At 44.4% G+C, this 27,740-nt stretch overlaps 3 protein-coding genes across 9 annotated transcripts; 1 reads left to right on the top strand and 2 right to left on the bottom strand.

Moving 5' to 3' along the window:
- Positions 1-158: 158 nt before the first annotated feature.
- On the bottom strand, positions 159-15,919 carry sync (syncoilin, intermediate filament protein). 5 transcript variants are annotated; one of them, XM_077591264.1, is made up of 12 exons: positions 15,809-15,919; positions 14,972-15,038; positions 12,470-12,629; positions 8,497-8,663; positions 5,458-6,183; positions 5,263-5,377; positions 3,150-3,396; positions 1,291-2,274; positions 922-1,133; positions 652-859; positions 453-577; positions 159-382 (listed from the first exon to the last, which is right to left on the bottom strand). In XM_077591264.1, the coding sequence occupies exons 6-12, from the start codon at positions 5,331-5,333 to the stop codon at positions 349-351; spliced, it is 1,881 nt and encodes a 626-aa protein (XP_077447390.1). In that variant the 5' UTR covers positions 5,334-5,377; positions 5,458-6,183; positions 8,497-8,663; positions 12,470-12,629; positions 14,972-15,038; positions 15,809-15,919; the 3' UTR covers positions 159-348. The 5 variants fall into 5 exon arrangements, with proteins under 5 accessions (XP_077447390.1, XP_077447391.1, XP_077447389.1 ...); XM_077591265.1 differs by having other exon boundaries at positions 5,537-6,183; XM_077591267.1 differs by having other exon boundaries at positions 162-382; positions 5,214-5,377; positions 5,537-6,183.
- Positions 5,539-23,133, top strand: nhsl3 (NHS like 3). Of its 2 annotated transcripts, XM_077591255.1 has the most exons (10): positions 5,539-5,607; positions 5,964-6,299; positions 18,081-18,251; positions 18,339-18,385; positions 18,461-18,593; positions 18,655-18,762; positions 18,834-18,985; positions 19,066-19,260; positions 19,336-22,360; positions 22,452-23,133. In XM_077591255.1, exons 2-10 carry the CDS (start codon positions 6,062-6,064, stop codon positions 22,490-22,492), a joined length of 4,110 nt encoding a protein of 1,369 aa, XP_077447381.1. In that variant the 5' UTR covers positions 5,539-5,607; positions 5,964-6,061; the 3' UTR covers positions 22,493-23,133. The 2 variants fall into 2 exon arrangements, with proteins under 2 accessions (XP_077447381.1, XP_077447382.1); XM_077591256.1 differs by lacking the exons at positions 5,539-5,607; positions 5,964-6,299 and adding an exon at positions 11,292-11,544.
- yars1 (tyrosyl-tRNA synthetase 1) lies at positions 23,121-27,733 on the bottom strand. Of its 2 annotated transcripts, none has more exons than XM_077591269.1 (14): positions 27,601-27,733; positions 26,916-26,989; positions 26,693-26,839; positions 26,219-26,394; positions 25,581-25,710; positions 25,391-25,471; positions 25,168-25,260; positions 24,942-25,077; positions 24,768-24,853; positions 24,570-24,702; positions 24,399-24,496; positions 24,135-24,328; positions 23,921-24,062; positions 23,121-23,670 (listed from the first exon to the last, which is right to left on the bottom strand). In XM_077591269.1, the coding sequence occupies exons 2-14, from the start codon at positions 26,970-26,972 to the stop codon at positions 23,560-23,562; spliced, it is 1,584 nt and encodes a 527-aa protein (XP_077447395.1). In that variant the 5' UTR covers positions 26,973-26,989; positions 27,601-27,733; the 3' UTR covers positions 23,121-23,559. The 2 variants fall into 2 exon arrangements, with proteins under 2 accessions (XP_077447395.1, XP_077447397.1); XM_077591271.1 differs by having other exon boundaries at positions 24,399-24,493.
- Between the last annotated feature and the right edge of the window lie 7 nt (positions 27,734-27,740).

Here is a 27,740-nt window from a genome sequence, read left to right as displayed (position 1 = left end):
TTGCTTCCATTTTGCTTTTCATTTCTTGTGAAAAGTAATGTTTGTATTTTACATTTCATCCCCTCAAATATTGATGCCTTTAAAAATGGTTTGTTTTCCAAGACACTTTAACAAATACAGAAAAATCAAAGACACTTTCTTAGCCAAGTCACACAACATGTGAATGTATTCCAAGTATTCCAAGCATGAGAGTTAGAGCTCTAAATTATAGAAAAGCAATGATAACAAGGCATTTTATTATTCAAACAACATTTCGACAAGCGATCCAAATAAACAATCCAAAAACATGTGCAAAGTGCATTCTTTCTTCCCTTCAAATAAAAAAAAACACTCTTCTAGAGCCATAGCTCAAGTGTCTTCTCGATGTTCCATAACAGAACACCTGTTAAAAAAAGTTATATTCGTGAAATAGCAAAAAAATAACAATAATAATGATATATAGCACATCTTACCTATAAAGGTCAATTTGTTTGGCAAGACAATCCCTCAACTCTGTTGCCTCTTTGTTCTTCCTTTTCTGCATCGCCAACTCCATCTTCAGCTCTCGGCTGCTTTGCTCCAGAGTGCTAATGGTCTCCTAAAAAGGGGGATTAAAAAAAAGTGTAACGTGCACTCTGTTGTATACATACGGTCGCCCCATTCTCACTTGACCTGGTAGTGCCGGGCCTCCTCTCGCCTGCGGACGTGACCCAGTCTGACTTTCTCCTCCGAGCGAGCCCTCCGCAGCACCTGACTCTGCATCTCCTCCCGCAGGGGTCCGAGCTGGGCCTTGAGTTCCCGGGCGTGCTCCTTGGCTTTGGCCCCCGCCCCCGTTGTGGTCTCCTTCCTCTTCTGCAGAGCCAGCAAGACGGGCTCATACCTACGAGAAGCACATGAAAAATTGCAAACGAAAACATTCTGCGACGACGGCGAAATCCGTACTTGTCCTCGAGGGTTCTCAGGCTGTCCTGCAGGTACTGCTGAATGTCCTCACAAGAGTTCCTCTTGGAAAACTCTTCCTGGGTCTTGTTGCCGGTCTGGTTGACTCCACAAAGGCGAAGTTTCTCTCGGAGGTCCTGCAGACGGTTCTGGTGGGCCGTCCGGAGTCGTGAGCCCTCCTCGGTCATCTGCAGGAGCAGTGCCTGCAGGTTCTCCTGAAGGACATCGAAATTCAGATTCTACACCAAGAAATACGACTGGGGAATAAATTGCACATGATTGCAATTGAACTGCAATGTAAAATAGTCAAACCAAAAAAAAAGATACTTTGTATTTTGGACTTTCCTAGGGTGAATACGCCCTTTGTCTTACCTTTTCTCTCTCTTGGAGATCCATTTCATGGCGTCGTTTGTTGAGGGTCGCCTGGGTGTGCGCGCTCTCCCGAGCCCTGGCGAACAGCTGCCTCTTCAGTTTGCGCATCTCGTCACGCAACACCTGCCTCTCCATTTCTGCCTTCCACGCTCGCCGCTCCTCTTCGGCGCGTTCCCGCCTAAGACCCTGCACCTCGCTCTTCTTCCGCTCCCTCCCCTCATCCTCCTCCTTCTTCAGCTCCGCCATCAACTCGCCGACTCTTCGGGAAACGTGGGCCTCCTCCGCTTCTTCTTCCTGCCGCCTCAACTCCAGCAACTCCGCCAGTAAATCCTTCCTTCTCATCTCTAAACGGCGTAACTCCTCGATGCACTCTTCCATCTGAGACTTGAGTTCCTCGAAACCATCGGTTCCGAAACTCCTACCCACATGTTCTACTGGAGGTTCTACTTTGAGAGCACCACCATCGGTCTTAAAATGTTCCTCACTTGATTGAAACAGGTCCATCGAGGGATGAGGACTAGTAGAGTCTATGTTGGCGTTACACTTTCCGTTGTCCACGTGCACATAATCTCGCCTGGCGTCAAAATCCACGCCGGCCTCTTCCATGCAGCTCTCCAGCATGGCCAACATCCCCATCAGTTGACCCTCGTACTGCACCATGTTGTCGCTCAGTTTGTTACCCGCCAAAGTAATAGGCAAGTCTTCCCGGGACCGGCGCTCCACCGCCATCTCCGTCCCGTCCGCGGCGAAGCTGGTGGAAAAATATGGAGATGTTTCTCTCTCGGCCGAGGCGCTCAGCTCTTCGCAGTTCTTGAGTAAGTCATCCATCTCTCGCAGGTACGGGCCCATCAAAGACGTGGGACTCAAGCCCGTCCTTCTGAAAGTGAGGGCGGGCCAGGTGGTCTCAGGGTCCCCATTTTCTTCTCGGATGACGAGAGGTTCAAAATCAGGAGATGGATCGCTGCTGTCCTCCATAGTTGGGCTCTAATGTTTGGAAAATCAATTTGATGACGGGAGCAAACAGAAATGACAAACAACGACTGGTTTTTAGCAAGAGGAAAGGATTCTCTATTAGGTTTAATTCTAGAGATTGACTTGGATTCACACATTTTTTCATTCATTCATCTTCCACGCGGGGGTTGCTGGAGCCCATCCCAGGCAGACTACACCCAAGACTGGTTGCCAGGCAGCCGTAGAGAGACAAATGACCAGTCGCACTCACGATTACCGAAGTCAGGTGGGTGAAAACGCGCCACCATCAGGTGACTCCAACATTTTTTTTCCAATCATTTTAGTGCTAGTTTCTTCTGTATATATGAATCAAAAGTTTTCTTTCATGTCCTGTGTTTAGTTGGCTGGCGGTAAATGATCGCTGCCAGCCCTCCCAGTTCAAATAGATTGGACGCCCATGGCAGCGAACGTGAGCTCAGTCGATCATTCTGTTATGTGGAGGCTGGCGAGCGACTGGTCAAGTTGGGGTTCTTCCCTTGACAGCTGCAAAAGCCTCGGCGTGGGTCGGACACTGGTTTCAAACGTGCATTCCCATAAGCGCCAGCAGATGATCGTTATTTTGGATTGGGCTACGCCACGGAGAGACACAAACGACCTTTGTCTGTATCATTTTACAGTTGGGTCGCCATGTTCAGGCATCTTGGTGCAGTGCAGATGAAAGCTATACTGCATGCATCATCTTTCACATATTTTGGATAGCTAATGTAAACGCAAGCATCTTTAATTCACCTCGGGAAAAACATCAAGATAACACGGCCACTTCATAACAACTACTAATGTAAAAGATCCAAAGTTTTTCCAACTATTCCATTCAAATTTGACCTAAAGTAAAAATCAGCACTACTTACTTGTCGTTGAACTTTCCTCTTCGTGTGGGGCGAAGCACGTCGCAGTTGAAATGAAAAAGCGGAATGAGGGTATCCTGCGTGGGAGTGGATAGAAAGATCCAAAATACCCCGTCTCTCAAACTCAGTCTCCTCCTCGCTTAGGGTGCAGCAGTTATGCGTGGCCATGACGACCTCAAATCTGTTTAGGTGTATTAATAAACACAAGAGGCCGGCTGATGCGTCTGCCTGGAAACGAGTCCACGTCGACCTGAAACGATGACACCGACAGTATCATTAGACACACAAAATGTATCGCCGGGGACGACAGGATTTTTCCAGGCAATAGAACAATGGCAAAAAATATCAACAAAAAAAACCTGAACTAAGCTGAGTTAATGTAGGCTTCCTCTTTCAGTAAGCCCAAAAATCACAGTTCAGTTGTATTTAACTTTATAGTACATTTCCCTGATTACAAAAAACTGTTCAGATTTTAAACTTATGTAGTGACTGGCATCATTTAATTTGTAAAAAATGTGGGTGTGCATGTTGTTGATGATGATGATGATGGCAGTGAGGCTCCAAGATTCCAGCCGTGCCTCCTCATTATCGAGCGATCTTTAAATAACTCCCGGGTCGGCTCTCCCTGGGGAGGATCGATTTCCCCCTCAACTAATGACCCCGACAATAGAGCGAGAGGGCAAGTGGGGTGCTTTTTCCACTCCACGGGAGCATAATGAGGCTAACTAGTTGCAGATTGAGATGAAAGAAAATAGCTACAAGGCAAATAATGCCGCCGCAACACATGTTTTCCACTCATAAACAGAGGAACTTTGACTTATGTAATGACATACCAGAAAGTAGTCTGACCCCATTTCTCACAGGTGGGCATCGAGTCAGCTCTGGAAATGACTGTGTCCACTAGATGGAAGTAGAGGACTCAGCCCAGTACTAATCTATGAATATGTTATTATTAAAACAAGCAGCGAGTCTACAATGATCTGTTTTGAACTCCAAATGGGAGGTTCTCCAAAAATCCACAATATTTGCAGGGCCTGTCATCCGGTTTCCATGACGACAATGATGTCATGCATGTTGTTCTGTGTGTTTTGGCAAGTCTGGCTGTGGCGAGAAGGGAGATTTTAGGAGTTGACATGACATTGTGCAAAAGGATTATGTGATCCTACACAATCTACTGCGAGGAGGAGAGAACTGTGTGACAGCCAAGGATTTTTTCCCCACTTTTTAGGAGGAGGGTGGTTTCAAAAGCATGTGGGCAGCAGCTATTTAAGGGGTTTTGGTCCTGAACTGAATGTCCTACAATTAAAAAAAAAGTTCTGAATCTTCAAACTAAACACATCCACATGTCCTCTTTCCAAGTGAACAAACACTTCTAATAAGTGTTCCGCAATGCTGTTTTTATCAACTGAAAGACTTTTCGAGTTTCCAGGGTGTCACTGCTTACGTCAGCACCGTTCTAAAAATGACCCCCCACCCCCCAAAGAGCGAACGGACGGAAAACAGATGGGGTGACAAAAGAGAGAAAGACGATGGAAATCTGCAGCCTGTTTTGGTCCCATCCCTTGGCCGCAAACTGACCACACCCTCCCAGGAATTCCTGCCTCGAAAATATTTCATGTCACTTGTTTTTAAGGGAAAACTTGACAACGTTGGCTCATACCAAACTTCCCGATAAGGGGGTGAATTTATCTAGAAACCCTGACCAAAACCCAATTGAGAAAGCTAAAACCTGCATGGTGTCCATAGTATTTATGTTTAGTTGCATTGTTGGGCCTATTGTGGCCCCCCAAAAAAGTACAAAAATCACGTCACTAAAATTTGTTTTCTGCATGAATAAATGCACAATAAATAATTACTAAACAATTTAACAGTGGCGTCACTGTGGACAGTATAAAAGTTATGGTGAGTGGAAAGACCCTTAGTTTGTTTACTTTACTGGACTTTATTGGGGATAACGTTAGTCCAATTTGCTTTTCAGGACCTTTTGGTCCACATGCAACCCAGATGAGCAAACCCCGGCGCTCCCACCCACATAACCCCCGCCCAGCTGCACGAAGTGACGCTCACTTGTCTCCATTCCCACCCCCAGATGTTGTGGGGGTGTGTGTACACTAACTGCATAGTGACAGGACCAACACTGGGCCTCCTTCCATCGCTGGGCCGCTCTGTGGTCGCATTTGGCCGCATTCATCCAGCCTGCCGTGAATTCTCCCGATTCCAGGGAAATGGCACTGGAAGGGCAACACGGGCTAAAATTATAAAAAGTGGTCAAAAGTGGCTAAAAGTGGCCGGGATCGAGGTAGATCGCAACTCTGTGAGAGGTGGCAGGAGGAGGAGGAGGAGGAGTAGGAGGAGGAGGAGGAGGAAGAGGAGGAGGGGGAGGGACTGACTGTTCACACAGCATGATGGAACTTCAGCTTCACACACACTGTCGACGAGGCTGAAACACAAGAGCAAAAAAGTAAGTTGCACGTCTTTTCATTTGGATCCTCAGTCTACACGTGTTTTGTTTTAGAACGCGCGTGCTGAACATTTAGTGAACATGTGACGCAATAGTTCTTCGTGGGGGGGACGAAAAAAAATGGAAGACTTCAAGGGGGAATGGGGGGGGGTCAGCTTGCTTGCAGTAACTTGTACGTTGCAACCACGAGGTTTTATGATGGCAACAAAGTGACATTTTGGAAGTGATGTGGGACCGGGTTCCAGTTGGAACATGACAATGGACAATGTGGGGTTCACGTCTGGTTGAGTCTACTCATCTGACGCTGTCATTTTTTTTTTGTCGTCGTCATCCCGCTGATGTCGTTGTTTTCCCAGGTGGTGACGAAGCGGGAAGCGGAGCAAAGTTTACCTCCTCAAAAAAACATCTGGATATAAGACCACCTGGGCCTGGATCGCCGGACGCGACCTCCACAATGTCCCGGAGGAGGTCGACGGGCGAACTGGTTCCCTGGGACCTCACCGAGATCGTGGGCCATGAGGCGAAGGCCCAGCGCAGCCACAGGAAGCCCGGAAGCTCCTTGGGACAGGCCATCAGCTGGTTGAGGAGCAGCCAGAAGAAGAAGAAGAAAAGCAAGAAAAACACCGATAACGGAGGGAGGCAGCAGGCCGTGACTGACGTATTTCACAACCAGAACCAAGACGCTGCAAAAGGTGATACTTTTCACTAACTACCACAATACATACTACGTCCGATTTCCAAAGTTCTGGCATTTCCCTTTCTCAAAATCATTTTTTTCCATTGGACCACCAAGCATTAATAACATGCTATTTTAAATTGAATTAAATACATGAAATATAACTTGAACTAGAGATGTCTAGATTAAATAGAAGCAGTTTAATGACACGTTACCTATTTTTTAAATTGTGAATCCTCATCTCGGTTTCAACTATGCAGAGGCAAACCGTCACAGAATTTTGAACTCAATTGATGAAAACCTCCGAGAGTCTTAATAGTCGATTTTTGAAAAATCTTTTAGAAGATTCTATCATCTCTAATTAGTCTTAAGAAAAAAAACTAACAAAAAACAAAACAAACATCGCCATCTACAGGGATCTTTTTGTCACTACAGCAGTTTACAGACCTGAGTTTCACAGACAAGCTGGTCGCAACGCACACTGACGGCAACACAATTAAAAACATACTTGACAAACATATACATAACATATTACATGAGTGGCAGTAGAGGATTTCCAAGACGCTTCCCTTGAAAAATGTTTGTCTTCAGTGTCCCAGTATTTGTGTAAATGGATGTCATGGTTCCTAAATGGCCATTTGAGCTCACCCCCATAGTGCGCACGCATGGTGACGGACTCCGAGCTCTAAATCCCCCCTTTTTTCTCCCCGTTTGCTTGCTTGGCAGTTGGGAGATTACGGCCGCCGTCGTCCTTTCCTGTTTTTGTTTCACCTAAAAAGCCCAGCCACTCTCACTCTCGTGCCACTCGCTATCCGGCTACGCGCTAGCCAAGGGATCTTGAAAATCCGCAACGTGTACGGGTGGTCATTTGGGAGAGCGTGGCAAAGGATGTGGTTTGCGTGGGGCAGATTTATGTGTGGGAACCAGCTTTCCCAAAAAAGATGACTTTTTTTTCACACCCAAATAAGTTCATGTGTCATTACGGTATACGTATATGAATTTCTTATTTGCCATTTCATTAACCTCTCAAAATAGAAATATTAAATGTTTATGTGCCACAAATTTGATCTTTTGTTTTGTAAATGAAAAGAATATTTTTTTAAATCGTATTTTATGTACAGTAATTGGGGGGAGAGGTTAAGTTTATAGGTTAAAGGTTAAAACAACCACTGAGTATTGCATTGTTAGTGTGTTCCATCCTTGACCTTTGGGACAAATGCCTTAGAAAGAAGCTACTTGTGGCGTAGACGTACGCGGCTAAAACGCGTCTTTGTGTTGTGTCATTCGGCTGTCAGGATGTTGTCATCCTGGCACCGGTCGCTCGGATCCGTGACGATCCAAAGCTCTGCGTGGATTCCCCCTTGTGTGGGAAAAAGCAGTGTACGCTTAAAGCTGAATTCCTGGCTTTTTTGGTGTGAGACGGTGCGAGTGCGAGGGCGCCGGTGCTGGCTGGATGACAGGCCAAATTATGCGATGTGGACAAGAGATTAGAGGACGTTACAAAGGCCCATTCAAAACTTTGGGAGGGCTCTTGAGAATAAGCTTTCAGGGGCCCTTTTTTAATTAGCGCATACACCTTTTCATAGCAATGGATGAATGGGATGGGATCTATTTTTTATTTTTTTGCCTCCTGGGTGTATTTTATGCATTTAGTAGTAAGTGTGTGGGCATTCTAATCCATGTGGCGTTTACATCTTTAGCACTGTAGCGTGTCAGTGGTGTGATGCAAGGTCATTACATCATCACACACACACACACAGTTCACACATGTCTTGAAGCTAATTCTGTTTTAATATCTTAATTATGGGTGCTTGTATGGAGGATAAGGAGTGCAAAAAATACGATTAAAAAAAAAAAAAAGTAATTTTATTTTTTATAATTATTTATTTGTTTAAATTATTATTGATTGCTTTCATTATTTACTTTGACATTTATTCCTGGATTTCAATTTGTTTCATGAGATAATCATTTATTTACTCATTTCAACATCTATTTTACTTTTTAATGATGTTATTGTTACACCGTTTACTATTTACACAGGAGTGCAGCAATATTGGACCCTTGAAGTCAGAACTGAGAGGGCAGACATATTTAAAAAAAATCTGTATAACATGAGCTGAAATTCCATTGACTTAAAGGCAAAAGCCACACAATAGCCTTTTTAGTAAACACCTGTTTGCACTCGCACACTTTGACGGAGGAGGTCAATTTACCTGGGAAAGCAGATACCTTCAGTCGTCATCCATCACGCAAGTGAAGTAAACGTCTCCCGGGTGACGGCTCCATGAGGCACTTGTTGCCATGGCAGCAATACAGTCCAGCAACAATGGCCTAAACTTTATCTTCTGTCACGCAGTGGTCGGGTCGTTTATTTACTCAACTGCAAAAAAAGGACAAGTCCATTATTGTGCTTTCCTTAAATTACCACCCACTTTATTTATTTATGGTGCCAGGGTAGGAAATAAACATTTTTATAGCGAATCTATAGGCACAGTTTAGTCTTTTGTACTCAAAGTTTATTATATACTGTAATGTTGAGTCGGATTAATAAAATATAACAACAGTTTAGCAATGACCTAGAAATGGTAGTAACTAGTTTGTAGTTTATCAAACTTTGGGTATACAGTTTAGTGATTTGTGGGTAAAGTTTAGTAATCTGTGAGTAGTTTAGTAATCTGTGGGTAGAGATGAAAAATATTTTTTTCTACCCAACTTTATGTATTTATGTCAAGTTGATATCCGAATCCAATGGGCTAATTTGAACAAGACACAATAAGGTGAGAAATGTGGTCTTTGATTCTTGTGATATTTTTAGGGATTAAGACATCTGGGAGCAGTTGTCATTTGTTTTGGCTTTGCAGAAAATGTCCAGCTCCATTCAAAGATTCAAATCTGTAGCCGCTAATGAAAAGCCGGTCCATTCAGAAGATGGAAAGCTAATTTTAGAAGCCTTCATTTTTCTTTATATAGTTTGGCGCTCGGGCAAACGACGGCGCGATTGTGTTCAACAGGCTTGTGTTGGTGGATTTTAAAAGGCTGGTTGCGGAAAAAGGGTCCCTTCGTAGAACCCGTTTGATGCGGCGGCGAGCCAGCTGGAAGACATCACAAAGGGGGGTGCGATGGAAGGAGGCATTGATCATATGTTGAGTGGATACTGGAAATGGGAAGTCTGACTCTGTATGTGTGTGTGTGTGTGTGTGTGTGTTACATAAGGCCCTGCCACGAGATGGCAGCACCATGCAGTTCGGCTTGCCTTGTCACATTGAGCAAAAAACACTTGTAGATGGAGCAATAATGTTCAAGGTCATTTAAGTTCATCATCTTTCCCTCACGGCGGACGAGATCAAAACATCAGGTTGTGCACTTTAACGGCCAAACATCCAATGGAAACGTCCGATGTGTGGTCACCTTGGCGACCGATTGGAGGACGCCTGGCATTGGTGCGCATGCAGAACGCGCCGGGCTTTGATCTCCAAATATCTGGGACACACGTGCACGCACACTCAAGGCTTCTAGTGCTCGATTTGATGGGCGTTGGGGCTGCGGTGGTCCCCTTTTTGTTGGCGCCATGCCTGTCGTTGCTGATCACTTCAAGTAGACGGCGAAAAGCTGGAGTGATGTCATCTCACTCCTGTCACTCCTCCGGGGTGTAAACATCCCAAAAGCAGAAATTGAGACTCCATCTATGAAGACTCCCGGCCTCCAGCAATAAACAGGGCGGAGGGGCTTATAAATTCTTCACTAAGAAGCATAGCAGTTCCCCAGCGCACACACACTGCACCCCCTTCTCCTCACTCTGTAAATCTTGCTTTTAACGGGAGGGCTTTTATCTACTGTCGGAAGGTGAGACACAATCAGGTTGACCAGGATTTCATGCCTGCGCTCCGCCATTTTGTTTGCCAAGGAGGAAGGCAGGCTACACCCTAGACTGGTCGCCAGTAATGAGAGACAGATGACCATTCGCATGCGCCATTACACTATTGCTCCCAAACACTCCCAGTCAAAATGGATTGGACTCCTGTCACTGATCACACCCTAGATTGGTCGCCAGTAATGTAGATACAGATGACCATTCACATGCACAGTTACACTGCCACTGAGTGGGAATCAAACTATTGCTGCCAAACACTCCCCGTCAAAATGGATTGGACTCCCATCACTGATCACACCCTAGATTGGTCGCCAGTAATGTAGATACAGATGACCATTCGCATGCACAGTTACACTGCCACTGAGTGGGAATCAAACTATTGCTGCCAAACACTCCCCGTCAAAATGGATTGGACTCCAGTCACTGATCACACCCTAGATTGGTCGCCAGTAATGTAGATACAGATGACCATTCGCATGCACAGTCACACTGCCACAGAGTGGGAATCAAATCATTGCTGCCAAACTATCCCAGTCCGAATGGACTGGACTCCTATCACTGATCACACCCTAGATTGGTCGCCTGTCAGTCATAGAACACACCCAGACAGACAAACATTCACATGCGCAATCACGCAGCCACAGATGGATTGGACGCCTCTCGCTATCAATATCAGCGAATGAGTTCAGACTTACATTATGGACACTTACATTAAACCCAATTTTTTTCACCCGATTCCAATGGAAATGATGTCATCGGGCCCAATTTCCGATACATTCCAATCAGCAACATCCCTATTATTGACGGTAATTGTACAAGGTCAAACATTCTTTCATTTGCGATACGACATGCATTTTTGATTGGTTGCAACAACTAATTAAAAGGACATACTGGGCTCCTGCCTTATAGGACACGGAATGGCAGCCATTCAAATGAAACATGGCTTCCAATCACCCGGATTGACTCTCCGACAGCTCCGTCAATGGCGAGCCGCGGATGTAAATCATCTGGCGAGCTGGGCGAACGCACAATCAGCTGTGAATGCTCCACTTTGGAGGAGCAGAAAATGGGAGGGGCACTCGCTTATTCCCACACACACTCAAACACACACCCGCGCGCACGCTTCATAGTGGTCGCCGCCGCCGTCTCTTCGGCAGCCGGATTCCCATCGCTCGTCAGCGCCAAAGAGCAAAGACGCTCGGGATATTGGACCTACGACAATGGACGTAGTGGACGTGCTTTAAGGAGGGGGGCTTTGGGCAGTGCCCCCCAAAAATGGGGAACAGCGTGCAGAGATGGAAAAAGGTGGGGACGGAGAAAAAACTGCCTGCACTTTGGGAGAAACCAAAGAGCTTCTGGTGGATTGGACGCACGGAAAAACAGAAGACAGGTAATGGGATCATTTGCGGCGTGATGGTGACGAGCAGAATTGAGTCGAATTTGAGCTACAAGTTAAGATGGAGAAGTTGCAATGACCTGATTTCATTAGTCATCGTTGGCGAAGCTTCCTGCTTATTACTCAAGTTTCTGTGTGTGTGAGTGTGCTTGTTTGTGTGTGTGTGTGTCAGGGGAACGCACAGCTTATCTTTTCCCATAGTGATGCTTGTATGTGTGCTAATAGCTCTTCAAGGAACCATCAAGCACAGGATGAGCCGGTTTAACACATGCATTTGTGCTGACGATGAGATTGTCGGATGGTGTGGCTTGACGTGCTTTTTTCATGCTTGTTTTATCTCTGTGGCCATGTTGTTTGTGTGGGACAAATTTCACCAAAAGTAGTGCCTCAATTGCAGCTCGGCTCTTCAAATTGGGTCAGTTTTTATCTCATGGTCACTAGAATGTTTTGGTTTAACTGATTCTTTGCACTTGGAGTCAAATTTCGTTATTAAGGAGGAGCCAACGTGTGTGACCTCACAAATTAATGGGTTGAAAAAATAATATCAGTCCGTATGTATCTTTGCCATTAATATTTCATGATAACGTGGGTAATATTCATTCCATGGCAACAATGGCTGTCATAGGGAAAGTGGATTTAAAGCAACATTGTGTTATGCTTTGACCTTAAAAAAAAAAAAACAACGCTAATGATGAGTCCATTGGCTAATAAAGAGTTCGTTACCATGGCGACCTCGCATCATCTACTTTGGGGTTTCTAATGGCGTGTGACAATGTTGTTGCAACAGTTTAGGTTAAAATACTAAGTAAAATGATCATGTATTTGTGGCATTGAGGGTACAGATTTGACCACATTGGATAACGTAATCTTAAAAGGTCATTCCGTTTTGAGCGTATTTGTAGCGGCGCGTTAACTTTACCTGGGCAACTGCATCCAGGTCCTGCTTTTGTGTATGGCAGACACACTGCTCAGGCAGAAACGATTCCATCCTCGGGGGTCCGAATGGCAGCCTTATGCAGGGTTGTTCATGCAGCTTTTCACAAATGTGGGCAATTTTTGGTGTATCTGCTCTACTTCCCCTCTAAAAAAACACAAAAAAATGACAAGGATTCATAAACATGGAATTATTTTCTGATGCAACATTGGCGCATTTGCTGTCTTCCTCCAACTCAATAGGCCCTTTCTTTGTAAAACAAAAAACAAAAAAAAGCCATAAAATCTCTCCCCAAAACCCTCCACTTTTAATTTTGTATCCCAACTCATTGCACAATAACGTCAAGGAGTCTCCACTGCGGCTTTCCATTGAGTCATACACCCTCCGGTTTCAACTATGCAGAGGCAAACCGCTACAAAAGTTATTTTTATTGCACAATGTCAAAAGTTATGCATTTAATTGGCAATACTCTGGCATGTTTCTATAATTACGACCATTATACAGACTATCTTTACCTGCCAACTGTAAGAAAAACATGGCATTGGGGAGAAACAGACAGAAGTAGGCCAGATGAATGCAAAGAAGTGCTAGTCAAGGGAATACATCAGGGGGAAAAAAATACCTATGCGTACGCCTGAAGAAGACAGGCGTTTTCATTATGGTTGCGACTTGTGCACAGGTTGTGATATTCTATATTCCGTCCACCTCGTTGGCTTGGGCTCCTCCGTACGCATTTGGAATGGTGTAAAGCGAGGCTAACGCGATAGCTTTGAAGAGCCCATTCATTGCTGGCTGCTGTCAAAGTGGTCCACTCCCCATGGAGAAGCGAGGTAGATCAAGAGAATAATTTTTATTCGGGCCAAACCGTAACAAGAATTTTTCTGTCTTTAAGATTCTGCAGAGATACGTGCACATTTTTTTAAATTTTCATTCGGGAAGTGGCATTGCACTGCTTTTGTTCATTTGAAACCTCTCGATTTACTTCATGGTAACGGCTGTGTGCATGACTGGAACTCCAAAACAGCAGGATGCAGAATTAAAGGAGGAAAAAACATGATGGAAAGTGCTAGCTTTGTGTGGGTTCTTTTCCTACTGATTTAAGTTTGGACTATGAAATTTATATCTGTGATGACAACTCAAATTTTGTAGTTATCATAATGATGCTGAATGGGACTAAAAGCTATGGTTGCATTCGGTCGTCGGGATGGAATGTTTCTGGGTCTTGACTATCAAAGGAGGCACTGTTGGCTTCCTCCAAATTCAATTAAGATGTCATACCATATTGTTAATACACACAACAGTGGAATGCCACATGCTATTTGTTTTTTTCATCTCACACTTATAGCTATATTATCGTTTATATAATAATTATGAAAATGCGTAGGTATATTTTTTTTGTAGGGGGCAGATTTTCAACTTTATCTACATGGGCTTTAAAATCATGAAGGTGAGGTCGCAGCGGGCTTCCAAATATCTGCGATAAGCAGATGGTTCTTCAGCCTTTGGCAATGCAGCAGCCAAAATACACTGCTGCCATTTTCCAAGTATTTTTTTAGACACTGAAATAGTCCGCAATAATTCACGTGTTATCTCACCGACATTTATGTCATGACGTGTCTCATTCGTTTAGCGAAGCCTGGCAACAAGCTGTCGCTTGGATGGCGTGCAAATTGAATTTAGGGATTTTGGGAGTTTGTTGGAGTGGCCAGACAGCCAACGTGTGAGTGACGTTGAACGCGGTGGACACAAGGCCGCGTCTATTTCGCCTTAACACGTTTGGCGTGATGCGACTGACACGTAAACTTAAAGCCGGGGCCCGTTTCTCGGCTTCTATCCTGATAGGGTTGAAAACTCATGCCGCTTTGGAGGGCGGGGCTTGCCTGACTTGACCTCTGTAGCAGAAGCTGCAGGTCTATCATGAACTCATCAATCCTTCAAAATGAGTCCATTCATCAGAGCTTTTAAAAATAAACCGGGGGGTGACATGGAACTTATTTCAGGGGCAGCAGGAAGCTCTTGAGGGTGAAGCCCTCACTCATTTTCCCAATCAAGTCTATCGCGGTTTAACTGTGGTGTCAAACTGGTGGCCTGAGGGCGAGATCCGGCCACAACACAGAGAACGCAACCCGCAAATAATAATAGCGCACTCCAAAAACTGCAGTTGAAATCACACAAAAGTGTGGTGTTGACTGTTTATCCCCTTTGCCCTTATTGGTATTCCTAGTCCGGCGTGGCAAGCTTGAATTATGAGCTTTCTCCTACAAGGGGCACTGGACTATTAAACAGGGAGATGCAATCCAGCCTCCACACAGGCACAGGAAATATCCCACAGGATGTGTGTATCTTGTTACAAGCTGTTCTACTTCAGAGATGTGAGGGCACATCCACGGAAAGAAAATAAACGCACGCGCTCAACCTTATTTCACAGCCTCAAAATTCGGATTCAGAAACCGGAGGGCAAAACTGGAAAATAATATAGTGATTTACCTTCATACAAGGCGGGTCTCGCTGGTTTCCATGGCGATATAAGCGCAATCGCATGTCTTTATCATATCTGTAAAAGATAGGAGCATTTTTTTGTCAGCGGGAAGCATTATAAAGTGAATGCTCATTGGTCATTGAGTCTTTTTTTAATAAAACGGCGATAGATGTCCAATCCATTTAAACCGGGAGGTTGAGTTCAACTTTAATTGCATTTGCAGATGTGTTAACAAGTTTTAGATTTATGTCTTGGCACTAAATGAGGTTGTAAAAATAATGGCTTTGTTTGCTTGTCAAAATCTTTCGAAATAAATTGGCAGAATCATGTTCTGCTTTTATCACTTGGTGTTCGGAATTAGCATATGTTACGCTACAATTATGCGGCAAGTTGTTGTTCCCCGTGTTGCGAATCAAAGGCATTTTGGAAAGAGGACCCCCCACTCCTCTTCTGCCCCGGTCCCCCAAGACCAGATGGCGTCTCTTTAGACTTTCTAATGAATATTGCTAAATAGAGTGGCGTGAAAGGGGGTTTTAACTTGTTTGATATCATTGGGAAAAACATCAGCATTTGGAATATTGTTAAGGAAAAACAAAGCAGTATTTTGCTGAAACATTTAAACTGGTTAGGTTAGGTTAACTTAGGTTAGAACTTTAAAAAAAACTGGAGCCACACACAGAAAGGGTGTGATACCCACTTTAAAGGCGCGGTCAACCCGGGCCTTAACGGTCATCGGCTGACCCGGCCGGCTCGGGCAGAGAGTCCCGCTAAAAGCCCATTGGAAGTGAGTCGGGAAAGATGGATGACGCCATCTGTGGCTATTTATAAATCCAATGAGACCTCACCGTCCGCAGGGCTAAAAGGCCAGACGTGAGGAGGAGAGTGATGCGAGGAGACGTGAGGATGATACGGGCGCGCCCATTTGTTGTTTTGTCAGTGCAAGGACACCAGCTCGACTGGCCCGTAGACTGAAAATAACGAGACACAGCAGACGAGGCTATTAGCGGAGGCTGACGTGTGACAGGAAGACACCCGGTGACATTAAAAAATATTCCTGAATTGAAATGGAACTCTTTCAGGGATGCGAGACGGCCAGGTTCGTGGCATCCCATCGGGTTTATGAATGGAATTGAGATGAGTTTGTCGCTAGTCGGCGACCATTTGAAGTGGAAAGTGATGGATTGGACGTCAATGACAGACAGTCGGCAAATAGACATCAAGCTTTGGAGGAACACGTGAGGGTGGATTGAGAAATGGTGAAATTAGTTTTCAAAAGCTGAAAGATAATGAAAAAAGTAAATATAGAAAATAAGACCTATTTTTTAGGATAAATTCATTATATTTTTAGATTACATTAGATTATACTTCATTCATCCTGTACTTTGATGCAGTAGCAAGAAGGTGAAAACACAGACACAGAAAAAGACATTGTAGACCTAATCAAATAGATAATAAATAAATAAGTAAATGAATAAGCCTGTTACACAAAATATACCTAGAAAAAGGTATCACAGCAAAAGTGAGATAAAAAGACTAATATAGTCAATATACATATATGTATGTATATATATACACATACACATACACATACATATATATATACATATATATGTATATATATATATGTATATATATATATACTTACACACATAAATATACAGATATATACACATGATACACATTATTAAGTAAGTCAATTCCAATTGATAATTATGCAGTCAGGCTCGGTTGTTCTCAAGAGCTTGTGTTTTTGCTCCAAGCTCCAGAAAATATTCAGATAATTTTACATAATCAACTTGAGCTGGGGGGGTGGGTGAATGCACACGGGGGTACACGTGTCTCCATGGCGAGGGTCGTTGGGGTGGACGTTGCCTGAAAGCCAAACTTTGACAGCTGAGGGGCAAGTTGGGCTCCATTATTTGACAAGAAAGCGAAGCAATGGACAAGAGGCAGAGGGAGTTGAAGAAAAATAGGGAGGGAGGGAGAGAGGGAGGAAGGTAAGGAGGTGGGGGAGGGAGGAAGGGAGCTTGGCGGGTATCAGACTCGGGGATAAGGCAGCTGGGCTGCTTGCATGCTTTATTGTGCTCTCGTCATCCTTCCGGAGCTCGGCGGACTGAACAAGTTTGTTACGATCACTTCTTGATGGACCAAAACTTCCCATGGAGACATTTGCCTATCCTTAGAGATTTTTTTTCCACTCATCACCAAAGACATTTGGAGGACTTCTAGTACTTTGAACCCATCGTTTTTGGGAGGACTCACATTGGGGATGGTGGTTTATTTAAGAAATAGCATCCGCTCTCTACTGTCAGTCTTCAAGAAGAAGGGTGAGTTTGAACTAGGTTCATGATTGTGATGGAATTTTGGAACGGTGGAGAGGAGGATCGAAATCTCAGTTGGCTCTAGCGCTCCCACAAACTGCCGTCAATTCAGGGGTCCGCTCTAATGAGATCAACAGCTTTAGCGGCGGTGGTCTTAATCAACCAAAAGCCCTTAACCTCCTGCTCACTCTTAAGAGGTGGCATGGAGGGGGGTCTCTGTACTTTTTGTAATCCTACCATGACTTTTGTAATGTTGTCTCTAGTATATTCAAATTTACTGCTTCACCCATGCACATGTTTTTACCTAACAGGGGTGAGACAGAGCTACAGTGTTGAAGACAACAATAGGCCAGAAAGGAGATAGCTTGCCGTGGCATTTTGAAAAAAGACATCTTCCCAGGTGGATAATGCCCTCAAGAAATGTAAGGAGCTGATTCCAGAAAGGACAGACGGTCTTGTTTCAGCTATAATTGACCGTCGACATTCCCACTACTTAACGGGGGTTCCATCGACCCAAATGATGTAATCCCCCTGAGACGGGCGCAGAATTACAGATACTGCGATTAGTCAGACAACGGTATATAAAGGTTTTAGCTGAGCTGGAACATCTGCCCAGCTTGTCGCAACAGGTGGATTCCCATGTAGGCTTGGTTGTAAAACTGATAGGTTTTGGCAACGGACACCTGTTTGATTTCAAAGCATGAGTGGGGTCATGAAAGCAAGTTGAATTCCTTGAAATTCCTTGTTTGTTTTTAATCAATTCCAATTCTAATCGGCCCAACCGCATTTTCTTCAGGCGCCGGCAGCAAGGCCGGCGATGAGCTGAAGAAGTTGACGGTGCACTTCTCAGCCGCTCAACACTTCCAGGAAAATGTTTTCATCGAAGGCGACCGACCACAGTACCTGGAGGACCTTCATTCGGAGGCTCTCCAAGGACTGAAAATTCTACAACAGGAAGGCCAGAAAGGTAAACAAAATGGACACATATAAATTGCGCATTGTTTACCCTCGAGTGAAATACTATTAACAGGCCGTATTGATTTGCCTGACATAGATCGAGAAAGTGGAGTGAACTTTCCAGAAGATGAAAGCTTTGTTGGAGTAAGTGCACGTCGTCAAAATGTCCGCCTGGCGTTCTGTGTCTTAAATCATATTTTTTATTTCCACGTCTTGCAGTCGTCAGAGACGCCACACGAAGACGATGAGCTGAGCTACAGAGATGAGGAAGGCTCTCTGGAATCAAAATGCAACTCAGGGATGACAGATTCGAGAACTTCTGTTTCAACAAAACCAGCGCTAACACAACAAGGTAAGAAGTGTTGGAAACCATAAAGTTAAGTTGTATTTCAAACAATCTGTATCGCCATTAGGTTCTACATTTAAGCCTCTGCATCCAGTGAAAGGGTTGGAAAAGGGCAAAAAGCGAACTAGAAGGACGACCATCATGGGCATTCCAAACCAGGTCCAGAAAGAACTTGGTAGGTCGAGAATCAACATCATGGCTACTGTATGGGACACGGTCATTGAAATTTACCGGCCTATTTCCCAGGACTCCAAAGCGGTTCTACGTTCCAGCCGATTGTTTCTCCCAAGCTACCCAATCACAACGGTCAAACGGGGTTTTTTAACATTCCAACCATTGAAGGAGGGACGCCAATGATAGCTAAGGAAGGAGCGAGGGTGCATTTATCAGAGTTGGAAGTAAATTGCACTCGGCCTGTCTGTCGGATTTTGTACTTTAAAACTTGCAGCCTAGCATTCATTTCACATTTGCTAAACAGATATCCGAAGATAAACAACAGATGAAATCGCATCTGCAGCCAATGTTCAAGGATGAGGAACCCTTGAACCAACAGGGATTTGGAACCCGTCACTGCCGGCCATCGGTCATCAGACCAAAGTCTGTTGCGGCACCTGGAATGACCACCTTCACTTCCTTCAATCATTTAACAAGTAACTTCCTCATGGAATCCCAGGTCAGAAAACAACATGAAATCGTACGTCCAATCTTTATTACGGACACAATTCAACCCGCGTTTTGTTTCCCACAGGGACCAGTGATGTCAGTATCTCCTCAGGCTACCTACCTATCAACAATTATTCCAAATGCAGTGCTGCCAGCTTCAGTTGAAGTTATCGAGATTGACTGCTGCAGCATACGAGGCAACGGTGTCAACCACGGTGGCGGTTTTCACACCGTGAGCAAAAGCAGCCTGGCCTCTGCAAGTTCATCATCAGCCAGCCCTATCCTTTCCAAAAAATTAGACAGTGACGATTCCCAAACAGAGAGGTCCTTCAAGCAACCCACAACCGGTGGCACCACACATAAAGTCGATCTCAATCTTCAGGAAAGTTGGGTGGATTGTAGCAGGGGACAAGAACTCTCCAGCCTCGACACCTGTACGAATCCCAGTAGCAACAGCGAAAAATCCTCAACGAACAAAGATTCTGAGCCTGCCCTTCCATGTGCCAGAAAGGATGAGGCAAAACTCAAACGCCATTCCCCTCGAAGTCTTTCAATTATCAAGACCAAGCTACCCCCGGCACCCCCACGAAGATCGAACTCTCTGTACAACAATAAGATCTCCCCGAATTCAAAAAGCCAGCTTGAGGAGGATCCAAATTGTTCTACTCTTCAAGTAACTACTACAGAAAATGTAAAATTACAACAAGTTAGAGAAGAAGTAAACACGATCCTAGATCCTGTTAGAAACTTTACGGAATCCAATTCTTCACACGCCTCGTCTACTCTAACAGCTTCTTCTGGTGAGACAAGTGCCGCAGAATTAGTCTCCGAAATGAACAACCCTTTGCCAAAGAAAACCTCCACGGAAAGTGAGAAATTTGAACGGACAATCTCACCTTCCAGCGGATATTCTAGTCAAAGTGGCACCCCAACACTTTCTGCAAAGGACATCCCCCAAAGCTCTCTGGAAAAACTAAAAATGAAACCAGTTAAGCCAGAAAGGTCCGTCTCTCGGGCCTCGTCCTCAGCCTCTCCTTCCTCGTCACTGACCTCACTATCCTCCGGTACATCCGAAACTGTGAATATGGACATTTCCAATTCTTGCGGCACTAGCTTACCCCCCGTTTCTGCAAAAGAATCCTCTCCCCCTTTTGGAATGGAACCCAGAGAGCCGTGGAATGTTCCACCACCTCCGAAGGTAAAAGCACCATGTCCTCCTCCTCCTGAGACGTGGGTACAGAACAGCCATGCTTTCGCCCTCCTATATGGTCCAAGCCCCCAAGTCAGCGAGGTATACGCTGAATCAACAAGCACAAGCAGGGGTGCACAGATTCGGGTTGAACACGTAGAAAGCGGAACGGAAACTGGTCATTTTGCTAACGATAAGCAAATCCAAGAAAAAACTGTCGCACCTGAAAAACACTCAAATCCCGAACAAGTGTTATGTGCCGTTCCTGCGCAAGAAGACACAGATCCGACTGAGGACAGGACAGAAACAAAAGCAGAAATGGACGATCCCAGCAGTTGTAACACAGCAACAAAACAAGAACCGCCCCCTGCCTGGAAGAAACCACTACTGATCGAAGACAAGATGTTGACTGAGAGAGAACAAATTGAAAGTTGCAATACTACCAGAGAAGAAACTTCCACATCTGCCAATGAGACTGAGGAAAAAGTGGACACAGAAACCCCGTCAATACAAGGTAAATCTGTGTACCCCGAGATTATAGAAAAAACCTCACCACCACCTTCTCCACCACCTGCCTACCAGCCTACACCTCCTCTGACAAGAAAATCCCCTCCAACCTCTGTCTCAACATCACCAGTACAGGAGGAAAACCGTCTTGCAGAATCTTCTTGGCCACCCCCACCACCTCCTTTAGAGGGAGATTCTGTCTTCGATGGAGGGGATGAAATAGAGTTTCCTCTTCCGCCTCCACCGGACGTGACAGAAAATATTCCGACTGTGATGGACACTTGTTCCAGACAGATGGAAGCTTTAGAGACAGAAGTGAACACTGTAGAGGAATTTCTAAAAACAAATCTGGACCCAAGTGACGCGGAGACATCTGTAACGACGGATCCAGTTTTGCCTCAACCTAATGTTTGTGATGAAGAGAACAAAGAAACGGCAGACGGGCACACAGAGACTGTTACACCTGTTTTGGACAATCCGCCATCTCCAGCTATCAGTCCATCTGAAATCCAACCGTCAGTCACCGCAAAGACTTTGTCCGGTAGTTTCCTAAAGCGATTATCTCTTGAAATCCAGAGTCCCTCGACTACTGAAACGAGCAACACTGCCCAACCCCTTAACCTGGTGACTTCCTCGTCACCAATGGAGAACCTAACAGCTGGGGTCGCCTTCAGAAAACCCCCCAACACCGCGCATAGAGACAACAGGGGCAAAGAGCTTCTAGCTCGCCACAAAAGTACACCCATTCCTAAAGAAGACGCTAACATACCCCTCGTCACACCGTCTTTACTTCACATGGTCCGCCTACGTACAGTCAGTACACCTGAGGATGCCCCTTCCGAGGAGAAGTCAACAAATGAGGGCGGTCCAGTTCAGGATAGTTCTGGACCCCCAAGTGTAGGACAGCAAAACACGCCAGCAAAGCCCACCCGCAAGTCATTTGAATCCCCTATCCAGGTGAGGAAAACTTATATAACGCCAAACACCCCTTCCATGCGATTACAAGAAGCCATTCGGATAAAAACTGCAGCAATGTCCTCGAGAGAAAGTCTTCCGTGCCGAATGGGGACGAGGCCGGCGTACCCCTACGCGAGCGAACAAGGTTTGCTGTCACTCAAAGCATCCGAAGTGTACGACACCCAGAGGTTGCCAAGCTCTACTGCGAGCTTCATCTTCGCCAGGAGCACCAAAAGGGTTCTGGCTGAAACCGGAGCTGATCAGGTTAGAGCTAGAACGGCTTCTTACTCGAGCGGTGGTTTGAGGTCTGATCGCCTCCCACCACCCGTAGCTAGAAAACCTTTACAAGGCAGTGTCAGCTTTTCACCAAATCGCCACACTTGTCCAGCTAGAACAGAACCTAGTCTTCCTACTGAAGCGCAAGAAAATTCCAAGGGAGTAGCGTTACCCGAGACAAGTAAGGAGCACCATCAGTTTTTACGACTATACTTATTCTTTCTTTTACAGAGTATCTCCTAATGTTCCTAACGTTTCTTTTTCTCTTTCAGCAACGAGAGTGACCGCAGACACAATTGAAACACTGTTTTGAAAGCACTTTGTGGTAATTAACCAAGAGGACAGCCTCCAAGCAACTTAACGACTGCAATCTGCCATAAACGGGACTATTAGTTCTCCTATGAGTTGCGCTGGCTAAAAGAAAAAAAGGAAAAAAAAGCCTTAGCCTGAAATGGCCTTTTAAATGTATTTATGCAAATCAATAGCTACCACTTTCTTATGATAGCTTTATTCTGGAGTATTTTTCTAAACTTCTATCTGACTCAAGCTCCCCCCTCAGGACAAACTAGTGTAAATATGGGCAGAAATGTAAATATTTTATGAGGGTGCCCCCCTGCGGCTGATTTGAAGAGGAGTCACAGTGTGTTAATGTACAAAGATTTAGATTTGGCCTTGTAACATAAAAAACAATTCAATAGTGGATGTTTATCGCTAATGCTAATGAAGCACGAATACGTGTTATTGCTGGGATATCAGCAAAGAGAAAGAATCCAGTTGAGACAAAGGGAAAGAGTAGAAAAATAAACGTTTTAAAGAGGTCGTGTTTAGAACAAAAGCACTTTTGTATAGCAACAGATGCCGCCAACTATTAAAATAACTTTTATGGGGTTTTCTCGGATCATTTGCCTGTTCAGTGTAATAAAAGACAATTTGAAATACAATTATGAAAAGCAAATGCAATTTATTCTTGCTTCTATCCCATGGCTAGGAGATAAATCAGCAGTATTAGATATTGTCTTCTCGTCACACCACACAGACTTTGTCCAGAATTCATTAAGTGTCAGAGGTTGTGATTTTGATCGTGGCTTGTTATGATACTTTATGTGCAATCCTACCAATGATGCAACTGCACAAATAAGACAGGAAACCATGACTGATAAAATACAGAAGCACAGACATGGTTTGTCATACAGTATGTGTTCGCGATGTGTGCAATTTCCAGTACAGATGATATGAATCATGACAGGTCCCATCATTTCACTGACAAATACGCACTATTTCTCCCTTTTATACATTGTTAAAATACTTTCTCCTTCCTTGTTCCCTTGGCAAATGATTGATTAAATGTATACTCTTGTGATGTGATTGACAGGTGAGTACCTAACTGATATTGCCTCCCTTGAGAGTCTTACACCTAACCTGTCCTAGTTTGGTCATCAGAAGGTTGTCTTTCCACTGAGCGGCGCACTCTTCTGAGATCTTCAAGTCAACCTGAGTTAGAAGACAGAATAGTGGTGAGAAGATGAGCGTATGAGCCTCAGAGTTTGGAAATTCAGGATTACAATTGCTTTCGTTTTTTCTTCAGTTTTTACTCAAGTCTCCAAATTATGAGTCCGAATGGTTTGTCTGTTTGTGCCTACCAATTCATGGTGTGCCAAGCATTTCCCCCAAAATCAGGTGCTACTGAAATGCAATTATGATGAACACAATGAATGGATGGATAAAATTAGGAGAGCCATACTTGTAGTTTCTCCCAAACTTTCTTCTTCGGGTTGAGTTTTTCGTCTGGTTTTCCCGCCTCGTAGCCTTCCACGAAGACTCGGTCGCCTGGCGACGAACCCTCGGGAGGGTCCAGTGGCTCCACTCTCCTGGGCTCCCCTTCACTACACACGGTCAAAACACAAAAGGTCAGAAGAAGACGAGAACGCGACTGGAAGTAGAAAGGAGCATCCTACATAGAAGCGCAGAGCAGCATGGCTTGCGACTCGATGCCACGCATCTTCTGGGCTTTGAGATTGCACAAGACCAGGACCATTCGGTCCTGCAAGTCCTCCTGGGAGATGTAGGCTACCAGCCCGCTAACCACCGTCCTGGGCTCGGGTTCCCCGACGTCGATCTTCTCCAGGTACAGCGAGTCGGCGTCTGGATGCTGAGTGAATCACAGCGTGAAAAAAATATTAAAAAAAACAACAACAAAGTACTATCTTTGAGGATCCTACCTTTTCCACACTGACAATTTTTCCCACACGGATATCCAGTTTGGATGGCACCAACTCCTCATCATCTCCTGCTGCTTTTGCCCCCTTTCCTGCTCCTTCTTCATAGACAGATGAATAAGCCTGTCGTAAATCGGACCACCTTCCGCTCACGTTGCGTCCTGTGCTACTCACTCGTCTTTGTCGTTGGGTACGCGGCATTGGTCAGTTTGCGCAGTTCCGCTGACTGAAACTTCTTTCGGATGGGGTCCAGCAGCTCGTTGAGGGCTGCCTCTACAGAGGTCTTCAGGTCTCCCGGGTGAATCAGCTAAGAGGAAATAAACGTAAGTCCTTCTAAAAGAAGGTTCTGAATCCAACCAGTTCAAAATTTACCTCCTCCACAAAGTCCTTCTCCACGTCTTCATACACAGTGTAGACTTTGTCTCCACCGAACTTAGCGTCTCTTTTGATGGACAACACTAAAGACAGTTGTTTATCATTTTTTTCACCATTTGGGAATCGATGCATTTATCAAACTGCAAATGAATGAAATGCTGTGTGTTGTACCTCCACGAAGAGGGAAGAGCACAAATTTGACAAAGGAGAGAACGCCATTGTTCTGAATGTTTCCTGGCTCGCAGAACACTTTTTTCAGCTTCTTCTTTAAGTCTTCCTTGGAGTCCAGCAGGTCCACCTTTGAATCCTTTCACAGCAAAGCAGGAGTCATTGCGCTTAACAGATTAACTCATTTTAACATATGAAGATGTTTCATTCCAACTATTTCCACTCTTACTTCCTCTGAGGAGCTCATTTTGGCACCAGTCAATCCTGGTACCATTGGGTTCATCAGATGGATGCGCTTGGCAAAGCCCAGTGGGGGGAGGTACTGCAACAACAAGAAAAGCCAGAGTTTTGAGATATGTTTTGCCCCCCGCCCCAAAAAAATCTAATGTAATTCAAAACATAAGAAAACCATCCATCCCAGAGTGCCCATTTTTTTGGGACACTTGCATTACCTTCTCTGCAAATGTGAAGATCTTTCTCTGGTCCACTCCTCCAAACTGGGCATCTACTTTTAGGTACTCCTCATCCAGAGCCTGAGAAGAGACACCGTTTCAAATGTTTGGGGGGAAAAAAAGCATTCAGCGAGTATATACTGAATAGAACAGCTACATTAACTGGCTTTTGACTGTTTAATTTTATGACCTGCAGTCCTGGATACAGTAGACCACTCAGCAGAGCATGTTCCACCTGCTTCACCACCTCAGCGCCAGCCTTTTTGGCATCGTGCTCGGTCACCATGGAGGACAGTCGGTACACATCAAGAGTGTACTCTCTGCCAGACAGGAAAAAAAGGCCTCGTGAATTCTAGATTTTATTAGCTTGCACTTTTACTTTTTGCACTGTTAAAAGCACCTCGATTTCGGTGTATAATGGTGCAATGTCAATAAATGCATTCCATAAATCCCTCATTGTATTACTGGTTCAAAACTAAAATTATAACTGGCCTAAATCATACAGAGATTTTTTGTCAATATGAGCTGAACTGTGGTGTCCCTCAAAGCTCAATGTCATGCCCATTTCTTTTATGCGGCTACGTGTATATTGCATGTAAAATATCCCCATGAAAAATGACATTTTTGTTTAGGCGAACTAATTTGGGCGTGATAGCGTGATCTAATTTCCCTTTTGACCAAGAGTACTTAGTCATTCCACATTTCCAACAGCGAGTACAACTCCCTCAATTTTGCAATTGTGACATTGAGGCCAACACCCTTATTTTTTGCTACGTCTAAGAAATGATTAATAACGTGCAAAGAAAACGGTGCAGTAGTCCGACTAACCTACTGAGCTGGTAGTCAGTTCCTTTGACAAACTTGAGTTTATCCAAAGGCACGCCGATGCTCTCCAACATGGCCTTGATGATCTCCTCATAGTATTTGACTCGAAGCTCCAGAAGTTCCCAGGGAGCTTTCATATTGTCCAGGAAGGCGTGTAAGTCCGCGAACAAAATGGTCACCTGAATGAGTAAAATGATAAAAAAAGATGATCATGTGAAAACATGTAAAATGACTACACTCGTGTAATTGTATGACTAGAAAACATCATTTTGACACTATTGCATAGTAATTATACTCAAAACAATACACCAGGCCCACTAGAAAAGAAAAAAACTAATGCAGCTGTTTTACCATTTCACATTTATTCCACCCGAAGCCCATCAGAATTAATTCCCACTTTTTTGGGAGGATGTGTAAAAAATATGGTGTATATTTGAAGCCTCGTGTAAGGAAGTGAAGGAACTATAGAGCACCCACTTCACATCCAGCTTTCAGGAAGTCCGCTATCTTGGACATGGGGACAAAGTAAGCCACATGGGGCCTGCCAGTGGTGGCGGTACCCCAGTACAGCTTCAACTCCCTCTCCTGGAGGAGCTGCTTCAGCCTGTCTTCCCCAAGCACCTCCTGCGTGAAATGAGAAATATTCTTTAAATCATCTGGATTTGGCGTGGCTTTTTGATGGCGTGCATTTCTGGCCCACCTGCAGGTTCCTGGTGATGAGGTGCAGCTTCTCATCTGGGCTTAGCTGGGCTGCCATGGCTAAAGTCCTTCCAACTGCAACCATCAAGTACTTTAAGCAATGTATTATGGGTAAAAACAAGTGGAAGAATTTCATCGTGGCCCATGCAGCAGTCATTTTTACTATTCAAAACCTATTTTGGGGCCAGGTTTTGGATTTATTAGCATTCATGTTTCATTTCAACTATGTAGCTGTATCTACATGCATTTAAACAAATGTATTAAAATTATTCCATTGGTAAAATACCCTAATTTCTGTTTTAATATCTTGACAGAAGAGCGTTATTACAATGATGATGGTATTAAAAACAATTAAATGGCTTATTAATTGTAGTAAACGTGATCGTGATCGTTTTAATGGGATCGCACCGGTTAGGTTGAGTTTTTAAATTAACACGATATCATACATAAAATAATTCGCACGTTACAGTAGTTAAATCGCCAATTAATAACAAGTATGTATTTATGTGATGTGGCAATTAACATTAGCCAGCTGGCTAGCAACAACGCCATGTGCCATAACAAGAAATATCAGTTCAGATCTGGTAGAAAGTGGGGATGAAAATGATTGCTAATATTGCCCACAGTCCACACGTAGGACATTATTAGATGTAGAAAATTAAGATGTTGAGTTAGGATAGCCTTACCTCACGAACGTCAAGAGCCGTGAATGAATACGCTGGTGGAGGCTGTCAATGTGTTGCATCAGCGATCGATTAGATCCACTCTCAGGGTAAAGCAATAGATCACCGAGCAAATGATGCGGATGCTTTGTTTACCTTTTTTT

Source organism: Stigmatopora argus, chromosome 21 (genome assembly GCF_051989625.1).
Source record: "Stigmatopora argus isolate UIUO_Sarg chromosome 21, RoL_Sarg_1.0, whole genome shotgun sequence".
Classification (NCBI taxonomy): Eukaryota; Metazoa; Chordata; class Actinopteri; order Syngnathiformes; family Syngnathidae; genus Stigmatopora; species Stigmatopora argus.
The sequence above is the reverse complement of the archived record's forward strand: the minus strand, read 5'-3'. Positions and strand labels throughout refer to the sequence as shown.

What these genes read in the sequence shown, in the direction of transcription:
- nhsl3 (XM_077591255.1), top strand. Translation starts at nt 6,062, where the DNA reads ATGTCCCGGAGGAGGTCGACGGGCGAACTGGTTCCCTGGGACCTCACC. An exon ending in ACAACAGGAAGGCCAGAAAG is followed by an intron (nt 18,252 to 18,338) that starts GTAAACAAAATG and finishes TGCCTGACATAG; the next exon opens with ATCGAGAAAGTGGAGTGAAC. An exon ending in TGCATTTATCAGAGTTGGAA is followed by an intron (nt 18,986 to 19,065) that starts GTAAATTGCACT and finishes TTTGCTAAACAG; the next exon opens with ATATCCGAAGATAAACAACA.
- yars1 (XM_077591269.1), bottom strand. Translation starts at nt 26,972, where the DNA reads ATGGCAGCCCAGCTAAGCCCAGATGAGAAGCTGCACCTCATCACCAGG. An exon ending in TCATCACCAGGAACCTGCAG is followed by an intron (nt 26,840 to 26,915) that starts GTGGGCCAGAAA and finishes CATTTCACGCAG; the next exon opens with GAGGTGCTTGGGGAAGACAG. An exon ending in ATGCTGCTCTGCGCTTCTAT is followed by an intron (nt 24,063 to 24,134) that starts GTAGGATGCTCC and finishes GACCGTGTGTAG; the next exon opens with TGAAGGGGAGCCCAGGAGAG.
- sync (XM_077591263.1), bottom strand. Translation starts at nt 5,333, where the DNA reads ATGCGGCCAAATGCGACCACAGAGCGGCCCAGCGATGGAAGGAGGCCC. An exon ending in GTTGGTCCTGTCACTATGCA is followed by an intron (nt 3,397 to 5,262) that starts GTTAGTGTACAC and finishes TCATCGTTTCAG; the next exon opens with GTCGACGTGGACTCGTTTCC. An exon ending in AGGAGGCCCGGCACTACCAG is followed by an intron (nt 578 to 651) that starts GTCAAGTGAGAA and finishes CCCCCTTTTTAG; the next exon opens with GAGACCATTAGCACTCTGGA.